This window comes from Sphaeramia orbicularis, chromosome 3 (assembly GCF_902148855.1).
Source record: "Sphaeramia orbicularis chromosome 3, fSphaOr1.1, whole genome shotgun sequence".
Lineage (NCBI taxonomy): Eukaryota > Metazoa > Chordata > Actinopteri > Kurtiformes > Apogonidae > Sphaeramia > Sphaeramia orbicularis.
Window position 1 is genome coordinate 17,191,392 of NC_043959.1, and position 14,936 is coordinate 17,206,327.

At 34.5% G+C, this 14,936-nt stretch overlaps 1 protein-coding gene across 4 annotated transcripts in view; it reads right to left on the bottom strand.

Annotated features, from left to right (window-relative positions):
• Window positions 1-9,014, bottom strand: part of fhod1 (formin homology 2 domain containing 1) — a 121,472-nt gene extending 112,458 nt beyond the window's left edge. For all 4 annotated transcript variants that reach the window (XM_030162110.1, XM_030162101.1, XM_030162093.1 and 1 more), the window contains exon 1: window positions 8,783-9,014. In XM_030162110.1, coding sequence (XP_030017970.1) covers window positions 8,783-8,947 — 165 coding nt within the window. In that variant the 5' untranslated portion in view covers window positions 8,948-9,014. The remainder of the gene's footprint in view (window positions 1-8,782) is intronic.
• Between the last annotated feature and the right edge of the window lie 5,922 nt (window positions 9,015-14,936).

Here is a 14,936-nt window from a genome sequence, read left to right on the forward strand (position 1 = left end):
ACCATTCGGAATGTATGATTTATTTTAAAAATTCATAAAAATTCAATCGTTTGCTCAAAAGGAGCAATTTCAGGCACAACAAACCCCGCCCCTCACACATACTGTAGCTGTTTTTGGCATAAATCCAGCTGATGTCATCATGTCTATACGTGTGCTGATGTCAATATATCAATTACCTTTATATATGTGCCAAGTTTGAAGTAAAGTGAAACAAAATGTATGTTTTTGTAGATGTGAAATTTCGCCCATTATGAGGAAATTCATTAAAAATTAGAACTTTGACCTACTTTCCCAAAATGGAATCATGTATTCTGGGGCACTGGTAATTCAACCAAAAGTTTTGTTGCTAAAGTGTAAACAAACAAACAAACAAACAAAAACAAACAAACCAAAAACAATACCCCTTTCCTCCTGTTCAGGAAAATAAAGTTCTATGTCATATCTAATTTAAGCTAATAATAAACATAAAAAGATGTAATGCAACATAACATGATGAATATGATGTAAAATATGCAACTAAACAGATGATAAAGGAAACTAAAAAAGGCATCAGAATGTCTCAAATTCTGTTACTGACACTGAAAACTGATTTACATGAGGTCTTTATTGTGAATCATTGACTTTGCACTGAAACATCTGATATAAATCTTTAATTTAACCCTTTAACCCATGACGTGTCTGTGCTGAGTGTTTGGAATGTATGATTTATTTTACATATTCATATAAATTCAACCGTTTCCTCAATAGTTAAATTTCCAGTCGTGCTGACAGAATAGACCTTGTTCTACTGGACACTTTAGTACTTAGGATAATAAAGTTCTATCTCATCTCTACTTTAATCTGCTAATAAACATAAAAAAAATATAATGCAACATAACATGATGAATATGATGAACAATATGCAACTAAACAAACTAAAAAACTGAACTACTAAACAGAAGGAATAACAAGATGACATGAGTATTGATGTGCTCTGGATAGAATTTACTATTTTGGCGTAGAAGTGTGAACTTTACTTAACCATACAACACTTTTATATGAACCACATAAAAATGTCATTAGATATTTAACCCTTTAACCCCTGACATGTCTGTGGTGAGCGCTCTGAATGTAGGATTTATTTAAAATATTCATAAAAATTCAACCATGTGCTCAGAAGGAACATTTTCAGGCACAACAAACCCCGCCCCTCACATGTATTGTATCTTATTTTGTCATGGATCCAGCTGATGTCATCATGTCTATGCGTGTGCTGATGTCATATCAACTGCCTCTACATATGAGACAAGTTTGACGTAAAATGAAACAAAATGTACGTTTTTATAGACATGTGAAATTTCGCCCATTATAAGTAAATGGGAGAAAAAAAGATTTTAAAAATTCATAAAAAATTTTAACTTTCCCAAAATGGAATCATGTATTCTGGGTCACTGGTAATTCAACCAATAGTTTTGCTGCTAAATTGTTAAACAAACAAACAAACAAACAAACAAACAAATAAAACCAAAAACAATAGCCCTTGCCTCCCATTCAGGACAATAAAGTTCTATCTCATCTTTAATCTAATCTAACAATAAACATAAAAAGACGTAATGCAACATAACATGATGAATATGATGTACAATATGCAACTAAACAGATAATAAAAGGAAACTAAAAAAAGCATCAGAATGTCTCAAATTCTGACACTGAAAACTGTTTTGAACATTACAGAAAAGTATTAACTGTGAGTCAGTGACTTCACACAGAAACATCTGATTTAATAAACAATACGGTGGTGTTCCTACAGGGATAATCAGTGTCTGAACTGTGCTGTCAGGTCAGAACAGGCTTTTACTTTGATAAGAGAGAATGAAATAAGAATCCCAGTGAGTTCAAACACATCAAACCCCTTCCCTTTAATAAACCAGATCTGCAGGAAAGCCCCCCCCCACCCCCACCCCTCACAAACCACCAACTCTGTCCTTTTAAATACTAAAAAACACACGATACATATTCATGCACTGGTTTATCTCATTGACTGGACTTTGTGCTCGGTGTGGAATGAGTGCAGAACTGACTCCTGACTCATATGTACCAGTGTGACTTCATGCTGAGTTAAACACCAACAAGGATCCATTCACTTCCTGTCACTGGAACAGCTCATCCTGCTCCAAAACCAAAACACACACAAACATTAAAGCTGTTTATCTCAAATCCAACAAGATATCATGACTCATGTAAATATATACGCCGCTTTTAATTGGCGTGTTATCTGTTCGCATTAAAACAGTGTTTTTCAACCTTGGGGTCTGGACCCCACGTGGGGTCGCTTGGAATTTCTAGTAATTAATAGAAAGAAAAATAAAACTAAAAACAAAAACATACTAATAAAAAATCTGGTTGAGAAAGGTTATAATAGTTTGGGATTTTTCATTATAGTTTAGTTTTATTTAGTTTTGACTTTTTTTTTCTCTAATTACCTCCGCCAAGGAGGTTATGTTTTTGCCAGGGTTTGTTTGTTTGTCTGTTTGTTTGTTTGTTTGTTTGTTTGTTTGTCTGTCTGTTAGTGTGCAACATAACTCAAAAAGTTATGGACAGATTTTGATGAAATTTTCAGGGTTTGTTGGAAATGGGATAAGGAAGAAATGATTAAATTTTGGTGGTGATCGGGGGTGGGGGGGCCCACGGGGGGGGGGGCCACTGATCAGCCCAGGTGGAGGTCTGCGCTCTCCGAGTGCTTCTAGTTCAGTTAGTTTTAATTTGTTTTTAGAGCAGGTTTGCTAGTTTTTATTAGTTTTCATTTTTTTCTAAATGCTTAGTTTAAGTTTAATTTTAGTTTTGTCGTCTCTTTTCTCTTCTTCTCTGTCATCGTATTCAAATAAATCCCAGACAGGACTCTGCTGCTTTCTCCCAACTTTAGTCTCCATGTTTCCAGGTAGAGTGGGGACCAGAAGATGCTAAAATTGCTAGAGCGAAATAAATTGCTTTCGTATCAATCCGACATTGACAACGAAGAAAATGAAGGGAATTTTATCCATTATTTTTAAAAGTTTTAGTTAGTTTTGTAAGCACACAATACAGTTTCAGTTAGTTATCGTTTTTTTTTTCTTTTAATTATAGGTTTTACTTATTTCAGTGAACGAAAATGTTTTTTCAATTCTAGTTTTTGTCACTTCATTAGTTTTCATTAACGATAATAACCTTGGTGTTGAGTTGACAGAGCCAATCCCACTCCATAGCAGACAAACTGTGAGTGTGAAACTGAAGCACTGTGGTTCTGTTTATCTGTCAAATGTTCATTGTGGTCAGTTTCAGATGCTGCAGCTCTTTCATAATTCATAGTTTGAGTTCTTGTTTGTTCAGTATTAATTGTCAGCCTTGTAAATCCAAGCTGGACTGACTACATATCCTGACCAAGGAAAATCCAATTCTCCCTTTGTGCAGTAATCTACACCTGGCTTTACTGCCTCCGTCCATAATAATATACATTATATAGACTAAATGTCCTCTGAAATTAACCTGTATTTGAAACATAGAATAGAAAACTATCACAGCATCAACAACTAATTAATTTTAGCAAAAAAAAAAAAAAAAAGTCTCAATTTTAAATGTCTGGGGTCGCCAGAAATTTGTGATTTTAAAATGGGGTCAGGAGAAAAAAAAGGTTGGAACCACTGCATTATAATCTTTCCATGTGTATATTCACGCCATTATTAGCCCCTGTTCAACCTGAATCAATGCGTCAAATACCACGTACTGAGGGTTAGAGTTAAGGGTATGTGAACCAAGGTTATAATAGCTTTAAGTTTTTCATTATAGTTTAGCTTTATTTAGTTTTGTCTCTACTTCAGTTACTTTTAATTATTTTTAGAGCAGGTTTGCTAGTTTTTATTAGTGTTCATTTTTCTCTAAATGCTTAGTTTTAGTTTTTTCATATCTTTTATCTCCAAACAGGACTCTGCTGCCTTCTCCTAACTTTAGTCTCCATGTTTCCAGGTAAAGTGGGGACCAGAAGCTCTAACTCTAAACAACAAGTGACGAGAAGTGACGGACTGTGAAGTATCGTACGGTGCTGCCAGATAAATAATTTCATATCAATCTGACATCGACAAAGATGAAAACAAAGGGAATTTTATCCATAATTTTTATACGTTTTAGTTAGTTTTGTAAGCACACAATACAGTTTCAGTTATTTATCGTTTTTTTTCTTTTAATTCTAGTTTTTACTTATTTACTTGTTTTTTCATTTCTAGTTTTTGTGAACGATAATAACCTTGACATGAACCGGAGATCGAGGTGTAAACTGACACGTGATCAAATGGCGTTGAACAACACGCAAAAGGTTGAAAATGCGTAGGTATAACACGTCAAATGCAATAAGAACTGACATGACATACAAAACCATTTCTTGAGATCAGTCTGCTCAAATCAAACAACAAACTCATCATCATTATCCTCTTATTGTCCCATAGCTGCAACTTTTAAAAATGTTCTCGACTCAAACCAGATAAAGTTTGACATGTTTAGCATTAATACAGATGCAAGTGTCTGCGTTTTTACACAAACTAACGCTCCAGTTGAGTATCTTCTTCATTTAGTGCATCATTCACTGTACATTCAGTATAAATCAATCGCCAGATATTGTACTTATACACAGGACAGTAAAGACACGTAGGACAGTTTCACGTAAAATATACAGTAGTGTGAGAAAGTCTTAAGACACCATAAGGTTTACTGTTTTAGGGTCGGGTCAAGCGGTGCATTTTACGCGTTGCCTGGCCTGCTTGCGTTCAATGTATTAACTCTTTCGGTGCCAGACAGTTAAGGGGCTAATAAGCCTTAAAAGTGCCACAGAATTTGGCTGTTTTTCAGTATTTCGTGTCGTTTTTATAATCGAAGTCTGAATCGTCATCAGAACTCATTTTCTAGCAGATGGGACTGTTTTGACAGATCGCTGTGTTTACGATATTACTACAAAATGGCCATCTAATTTGCATATGATTTCATTCATAAATTCATTCATAAAATTTCCCAAGCAGAAAACGAAACGCAAGCTCTTCCTTGGTCAAAAACCGCTCGGTAACATCCGACCGATTGCTACTTAGATTCAAAACGCACCGGACGCAGCCGATTCATTATTGATCGTAATTTGCAAGAAGATTTGAAAGAACGTCATCGAAATGTGAGAAAGAAATGGGGGTGGATGGTTTGTTTGTACACAAATATGGCGTGTTCTCCAAAGCCGATCTGATCGGCCCGTGGCACTTTAAAGGTTGTATTCGTAAAGCCGATTTAATCGGCCCATGGCACTGAAAGAGTTAACTATGAAAAAAAAAAAAAAAATGCATCCCACACGTCGACTATGTCGGCAGCCTTAGAGTATGACTGGGGTTCGGGTTAGGATATGACTGAGGTTGGATACATTTGAACCAAAAACTGGGATCAAAGTCAGACGCTGCTTTAAAAATCTGAATAACATGAACATGTGTCATATCATGATCCTACTGTTGTGATTTGTATCACATCACCAGATTCTTGCCAATATATATATTTTTTTATATTTATAACCATTACACTACATCATATCAAACCATATTTGCACTCTCCTTTTTAAACACTTTTTTATTCAAATGTATATGACTGTTTGTTTTATGTTTATGTGTATGTTTTATGCTGCTGATAACACTGTGAATTTCCCCATTGTGCGATCAGTAAAGGAATATCTTATCTTATCTTATCTTATCTTATACACCCCCCCATCTATGACCAACCTACAAAGGAGGATGTGGTGAAAAGTCCAACAAGTTCCAACAGGAGACTGAGTCCTCGTCAAATAAAAAAAAAAAAAAAAAAAAAGCAGCAAAAGGATTTGGATTCAAAGTAAAAGACAGTAACTGGGCCGAAACATAAGACAGGAAGCACCGTTCAGCCTCTGCAACATGAAAACATCAAAGAAGGAGTGGGTCCACCTGCTGACCCCTGACCCCCCTTACGTACCCTCCCTCCCTTTTCACCACCTCCGCCTCACCACAGGGATCAAAATCAAGTCCAATTAGCTTCGATTACAGCGCGAGGACACGGAGTCAGAGCACAAGGACTGAAAACAGCTGCATAAGAACAGGTTTCCACTCTGAAGCCAAAGGATTAGCCTATTTTTGTCTGAACATGTTAACTCTGCAGCGACAGCAACATCAGCTTTTAGGATTTAGTCCAGAAATAAAACAAAAACTCAAGTCCAACCTGTTTTTTTTTATCTTCATTACAGTCAACAAATCCCACAAATATAAATAAAAGTTCAGTATGTGTTTGTCATGTCAACTCTATTATTGTCTAAAAAATGTTAAAAATACATTAGTGAATAAAACTGCCACAGTCACTGATATGTTCCATCATCACAAACACACATGATCTACGTAGATTACTTGGAATCATGCATTGTCCAACAGCCACAAATAGTCACTACAAATGTGGATTCATCCGCGGCAGAAAATAGTTCATGATAAAAAAAAAAAACAGTCAGTCTCACAGTTTCTTCTGTTTTTTTTTTTTTTTTTTGGACAGAAATGACCCAAAAACAAAAACTAACTGGAAGAGTATTGAAAATGTAATTTGAAGAAGAAAACTCTGATTAAAATGTGTTTTGACTTGTATTCCATCGTCAACAGAATGAGAAAAACGTATATAAACGTCATTCATTTGTAAATAAACATCGATTCTTCACATTTGGGCTGCAACATACTCAAGAAAAAGCTAAAACAGGGCTCAGAGTTAAAATCATGAAATAATTAAATAATAATAATAATAATAATAATAATAATAAGGATGTGGAAACAAGTAGTGAAGGCACTGGAGATAAACACAGGAGAATAAATCTACAGAAAATAAGAAAAAAAACACTGTAAAATGTTAAATATACACATGTGAAAGTAAAACACGTTAACTCTCACTCACAAGACCAAAAAAAGATGTAATAAAAAAAAAAAAGAAATAACGTGTTTTGAAACAGGTGACGTAAATAGGTGATTGTACAAACGTAGTCTCACAGCAGAATTACCTAAAAAGTCGTATTTTCGTTCAAGTTATGATATAGGCTTTACTCTGCTAATGCTGCTGATTCATTTTATGCACAAATCTCAGTTCAGCCAAAAATATAATTTAGGGAATTATTCTAAAAAAAACTAATAATGTGTTCAAATCAACGTCCCTCAATGACAGATTAAGTTCATTGAATATTTCAGCCTCTACGGTGCAGAACAGAATTAAAAAATAAAGAATATGCATGTATTTCAGTGTTTAAAGGGTAAGGGTTCAGGCCTATGATGAACACCGTGACCTCTGACCCCTGAAGATGACATCACATCATGAACTGTTAATCATCTCGACCTGATAGGGTCACATGGGTCAGGACGACTGTGGAGGACCTTTGTCCACCTCTATCATCTACAGTCATGTATCTGTCAGAACAGATTGGATCAATGCATTATCCAGTCCACAGTCTGCAACGAGCACTGCAAAGGTCAAAGGTCGCCATCATGTCTGTGATGCAGAGTTAAGGGTGACAAATTCATTCATTATCTGAACCCGCTTTATCACACACACATGCTGCCTTAAAGATGATAGGTTTTCCAGGAACATCTAAATAAATAAATAAATAAAAAAAATAATTCCACACACAGCCCTACATGACCTGCAGTGGGCTGGAGCAGGAAAATAATAACTGTAGAAAAAAAGGTACATCTACAAAGTTTCCTTAAAAATCTGAATAACATGAACAACCTGAAATTTCTTACAAAAAAAAAAATCAGTGTAATTTTACCAATATTCTGCCTCAGTTTATCATTTCTACATGTGCATAATAACGTACAGATCCTAGTGGATCTACAAATACATAAAACATTTAATAACAGACAGAATATTGGTACAATTACACTATTTTTCTTAAAACATTTCACACTACGCATGGTTTTTCATGAAAAGATAGTTTTTTTTAAAATGTAAATAGGTTATTATAATTGTATTTTACTGGTGCAACTACTGGGCCCGACCAGTAAAATAATAATAAATTATCCTTTAACAATAAAATGATCATAAACTGAACAAATATGAACCTGAAATATCTGAACAGAACCAAATGTGATTTAACATTGCTTTGTTGTTTCTGAAATTTTTGTTACTTTTGAGCCTGTTTTGTTCTTATTCATATTTATTCTGTTCATATATGTTTGTTTGTTGGTTTTTTTGGTTATTTTTAGTTAACTTTTGTTCACATTGATCAATTTTTTTGTCCATTTTTGACATCATCTATCGATTATTATGTTACTATTTTACTGGACCACATGATTGAAATGAAAAATGTGAATAACCTGAACAAATATGAAAAAACTGGAATTTCTAAAGAATAATTAGTGCGATTTTAACACTATTCTGTGTGTTGTTAAATGTTTGGTGTATTTGTAGATCCACTGTCATCTGTAAGTTATAATGAACATGTGCAAATAATAAACTGAGACAGAATATTGATAAAAGTACACTTATTTTTCTTAAGACAACTCAGGTTGTTTAAGTTATTCACATTTTTAAGGAAACTTTACAGATGGAAACACTTTCATAATGTGGGTTTGACTTAAATGTGACTTTCTCCTCTGTTTTCTTTCTCCTGTTTTCTTTCTTCTCTGTTTTCTTTCTCCTCTGGTCCACCTCAGATCACACTGGTGGTCCCAGAGTTCGGACCCCCCTGGTTTAACCTAAGGACCCAGACCTCCACCTGGGTCTGGGTGCTTCTGGTCCCACGCACACCCACCTTGAGCGGCGCCTCCAGCAGCTTGTGGATCCCGGGCAGCTGCTCACTGAGCGGCAGGTTCTCCTCCACGTTCACCGTCGGAGGTCGGCGCGGTTCGGGGAAGTTCGTGCACACGAACGGGTCCGAGTCCTCCAGGTACTGGACCCGGCAGAGGATGGAGGCCATGGCCGTGTCACCGCCGCCGGAGTGCGGGTCACAGTGGGTCCGTGGGTCTGTGCGTGTCCGTCCTCCTGTGGACGAACCTTTGAAATGAGCGGACGGCGCAACTGCGCGTGCTGATGTGTGAAGGAGGAGGCACGAGCCCCGGAGGAGACTTTCAAAATAAAAGTACTCCCTTTAAAACACTACAGTCCAAATACATGTTAAATGAAAGGATTTTAATCAGAAAACAGAGAGACATTTGGACCAAACACCTTTAAAACACACTCATGTGATGCGTAATTAACAGTAATTGATTTAATAAACCTGTCAATAAAACCAATATGTTTCATTCATTTATAATCAGTAAATCCAACCTGTTTAACACCGTCCTGTTTCAGTTATTTTTGACATAATTTAAATATTTTATACTGCAACGGTGTGATCCAAATAAACAGAAATGTGATATTAAATTAAAGCTGTAGTCGGATTTATTTGGGTTTTTGTGACAATCAGCAGGAAAGTCCATAATAACCTTTAAGTGTTTTAGTGTTGGAAAAAAAGGCAGATTTCCAGTCACCTGACCCTCAAAGCGCGCGAGAAATGGTCATTTAAACGGAGATGCGGAAGTCGCCCAGAATGCACCGCGACAGGTACCGATAGGTGGGTACAGGTGATTCCAAGAGGATCAAGCAAATGTGTAGTTTTCAACGGATGAAAACCGATAAAAGTTTGATTTGGAGACCAGTGCAGAACACATCCCATACTAGAAGCACTCGGAGAGCGCAGACCTCCGCCAAAGCTGATCAGTGACCCCCCCGGGGGGCCCCCCCACCCCCGATCACCACCAAAATTTAATCATTTCTTCCTTATCCCATTTCCAACAAACCCTGAAAATTTCATCCAAATCTGTCCATAACTTTTTGAGTTATGTTGCACACTAACGGACAGACAAACAAACAGACAAACAAACAAACCCTGGCAAAAACATAACCTCCTTGGCGGAGGTAAATATGTAAAATATATAAAAGTCAGATCATCTCCAATATGAAGCAGAAATCTGTCATGTAACCTCACAGAGACTGGAGAGGGATAATAACAACAACAACAACAACAACAATAATAATAACAGTAATAATAATAATAATAATAAATATATTTAAATTAAAATGAATTAATTTATTTTTTAAATCATTGTTATTATCGTTATTGTTTTTGTCTTCCGTTTGGGAGTGTATATATTTCAATGTTCATAGGTAAAGGAAGCCATTTGAAATATTTCATTAAAAAGATCTTGATAAGAATGAGAATATATATATATATATATATATATATATATATATATATATATATATATATATATATATATATACACACACACACACACACATATATATATATATATATATATATATATATATATATATATATATATATATATATATATATATATCATTCACTTTACAGTTCAACCTCACACTGACAGAATGACAGAATGAATGGATGTATGGAAATAAGCAGAGGAATGTGGGGCTGGTCTCAGGTCAGATTTACAGCCCTGCTCTGACTTCTGCACTGTGTCACTACAACACATGATCAAAGGGAAAAGTGTCCTGTCAGTACAACACAGTTCCACTCATGGGTTAGAGTCAGAGAGGTCAGAGTGGGTCTACAGCTCCCTCTGGTGGTGGAACTACTGCAGCACAGAACAAGTCACATGACCGACTCAGATACTGTTGAAATGGACAGAGATGCAAAAGTAGACACACACACACACACACACACACACACACACACACACACACTCCTATGGTGAGTTAAATAAAGGTACAGATTTATTTAAATAATAATAATAATAATAATAATAATAAAGTATATATATTGTGCTAACTTGTGTCCTCCTCTCTATCTGTTTTTAAATCCCTTCTTCAAACCCATCTTTTCTTCTTGGCTTTTGAAACCACGAGGGATGTTTGAATGTATTATTTTTATTCAATTATTTTATTATTTATTGGTATTGGTTTATTGTTATTTTTTGTTGTTTTTAATTGTACCGCTTTATATGTTTTTAATCTATTCTTGTATTTTATTCTTTTATTTAGGTTTTATCAATTCTTCAGTATTTTTTTTAATTTTATTTTATTTATTTATTTTTACAGTTGTATGTCTTTTAATCCATTCTTGTATTTTATTCTTTTATTTAGGTTTTAACTATTCTTCTGTATTTTTTATTTTACTTTTACAGTTGTTCTATGTCTTTTAATCTATTCTTGTATTTTATTCTTTAATTTAAGTTTTATCTATTCTTCTGTAGTTTTTTTTTAATTTTATTTTATTTTTTACAGTTGTTCTGTGTCTTTTAATCTCTTCTTGTATTTTATTCTTTTATTTTGGTTTTATCTATTCTTCTGTATTTTTTATTTTATTTTTTTTACAGTTGTTCTAAGTCCTTTAATCTATTCTTGTATTTTATTCTTTCATTTAAGTTTTATCTATTCTTTTGCATTTATTTTATTTTATTTTATTTTATTTTTTACAGTTGTTCTATGTCTTTTAATCTCTTCTTGTATTTTCCTCTGTTACTTTGGTTTTTATTTATTTTTCCGTACAGCACTTTGGTCCACTGTGGTTGTTTTAGAGTGCTTTACAAATAAAGTCGGATTGGATTGGATCAGTGAAAGGGGATTTTTGGGCAATTTAAAAGAAGATGCTAATCAGTGGTTTTATTCAATTTGAAAGGGACGTTAGAAAAATAATATATAATTTACAGGGGTACATTTTTACTGATTATGGAAAAATATGACATTAACCCATAAAGACCTAAACAACCGCCATTGACCAAAACCATCTACTGACATAAACTGTTTAATACCTGTTGATCCATTAATTTGATCAATAGTTGTAAATAACTGGTGTAAAATAAGTTATTCATCTTTTCATGGTCATCGGGTATGACCCATGTTCAGAGGCTCCGTAGTCACTTTAATGAGCAAAAACAAATATGAAAACTTAGAAAATATGAAGTGACATGTAAAACAAACAAATGAACTAAAATGATGTAAAAATGAATAAAATAAGCAACAGAATGAACAGCAACAGCCAAAGTTATCAATAAAATGAACAAAAACGGATAAGAAAATCTACAAAATAATAATTAACATGAGAAAATGAGAAACAAAATAAACCAAAACAAATAAAAATAATAAACAAAATGGTCATTGTCATCAGATATGACCCATTTGGACATTCAGAGGCATCGTGGTGAATGGAAAAGTCACTATTGATGAACAAAACCAAATATGAAAACTTACAAAATATGAAATAACATGAAAAAAAATGAACTAAAATGATGTAAAAATGAATAAAATAAGCAACAGAATGAACAATAACAGCCAAAGTTATCAATAAAATGAACAGAAATGAATAAGAAAATCTACAAAATAGTAATTAACATGAGAAAATGAGAAACAAAATAAACCAAAACAAATAAAAATCATAAACAAAATGGTCATGTGAATCAGGTATGATCCCTTTGGACGTTCAGAGGCTCCGTAGTCACTTTGATGAGCAAAAAGAAATATGAAAACTTACAAAATATGAAATACCATAAAAAAAAGAACTAAATTATGTAAAAATGAATAAAATAAGCAACAGAATGAACAATAACAGCCAAAGTTATCAATAAAATGAACAGAAATGAATAAGAAAATCTACAAACTAGTGATTAACATGAGAAAATGAGAAACAAAATAAACCAAAACAAATAAAAATAATAAACAAAATGGTCATTGTCATCAGGTATGGCCCATTTGAACGTTCAGAGTCAACAGAAAACATATAATATACACAGTGTTGTTATTTATTTTCCCAGTTGGAGACGGTACTGAGTGAGTAAAAGAAGGAAGTTGGATCCTGAACTCATCGTGTTTCTTCTTCACTGCTGACGCTAAACAGTGATGACGCAGAACGGGCCGCTCATCATCATCATCATCATCATCATCATCATCATCATCATCATCATCATCATCATCATCATCATTCCTGCAGTTCCACCGTCATCCAGCAGGTGGCAGTGTTTCTCTACATTTTCAGTCCAGACAGTTTGCAGTGAGGTTGCGTAAGAAAAAAAGCCAAATGATGAAACTGACTGAAACACACACACACACACACACACACACACACACACACCAGTGATGGTAATGTGTTACTTCCTTTGAGCCGGCAATCAATCAATCTGTAAGTCATGGTAACGTAATTTAACGATGTCATACCACCAGTGGAGGTTACCACGGTAACATGGACACCTGAGCCGGTACTAACGACAGACAGATTAGATTAAGTGACCACTAACTTTATAAAATTATAAAAAAAAAAAAAAAAAAAAAAAAAAAATATATATATATATATATATATATATATATATATATATATATATATATATATATATATATATATATATATATATCATTTGTGTTTGTGCAGGTCATTTCTTCAGACACACGCCCTGCAACAGTTTGAACTTTAACCTCTGACTTGAAAACTGACTCCAAAGTTCGGACCTCTTGAGGCTGGAACTTGTCGATTCATGACGTTTCGGTTGCGCTGCAGTGAGCCACGGTTGCCACGGTAACTGGCTGCGACACAGCTTTGGCGCTTGAACAAAATGAAGTGTTTGCAGCTGTTTTTGTTGGCCGTCCCCATACTGCTCCTCCCACTTCATATGGAGCAAAGTGTTTTTTTTTGGGGGGGTCTGGAAGCTCCATCTACACCCACCCACCCACCAACACTGGAGCTCCCTCCACCAGTTCCACCACAGCCTCCTGTCCTGGTAACCACACGTCCTGGATGCACATGTGTGTGTGTTTGTTAATGACACCAGAGGAACCTTGGATCGTACTCAGCAGTTTGTTCATAAACTGCAGAATGTTCACAGCTTCTACCATAATTTATGTTCATACTCGACTCCAGAAACCACCAGGATGGGTCTAATTATGTGTGGACCAGCATCTGGTCTGATGGTCCGACTGGTTTCTAACTAATTCCCTGTTCAGACCAAGGCTATGTTCAGACTAAAGGTAAACGGTGCCCAAATCTGATGTTCGCACCCACATGTGACCTGTATCTGATGCACTGCAAACAACCCAAATCTGACCAAGTGGATTTGTCTCAGTTCTAGTCCACATATGTCATCACACTTAAAATAAGACAGAATCACCTAAAGAGGAACTTTTCAGTGAGATGTAAGAACTGATGTTTAGACAGTAGATCTGGAAAATCTGATCTCAAGAAATCTTACCAAGATAATTTTTACTTGCTCCATTGACAGATTTTTTTGTTGTTGCTTAATTCACAATTTTTTTCTTGATTCAAGATATTTTTCGCTTAATTCAATTTTTTTTTTTTTTGCTGGATTAAAGATTCTTTTTGGTTAATTTATGATTTATTTATTTGTTTTTATTTTGTTTGCTTGATTTAAGTTTTTTTTTTTTTTTTTTTTTGCTTAATTCAAGATTTGTTTGCTGGATTCAAGATTCTTTTGGCTTTATTCCAGATTTTTTTTTGCATAATTCAAGTTTTTTTTTTATTCAAGATTTTTTTTAGCTTGATTCAACTTTTTTTTTTTTGCTTAATTCAAGATTTTTTGTTAAATTCACAATTTTTTGCTTGATTTGAGATTTTTTTTTTTTGCTTAATTCAAGATTTTTTGTTAAATTCACAATTTTTTGCTTGATTTAGGATTTTTTTTTGCTTAATTCAAGATTTTTTGCTTAATTAATTTTTTTTGCTTATTTCAAGCAAAAAAATCTGCCAATGGAACAAGTGAAAATGATCTTGGTAAGATTTTGACTTCTTCCAGTGTTCTGTTAAAGACAGTTTGAACAGCACTAATCCGACCCAGACCACTTTCATATGTGGTCCTAAATCTGGCGTGGATCTGATATTTTGCAATGTGACTTCAGTCTGAACGGCCAGGTCGCATTTATCCGACCTTTTCGCCATTGAAATGCGACAAACA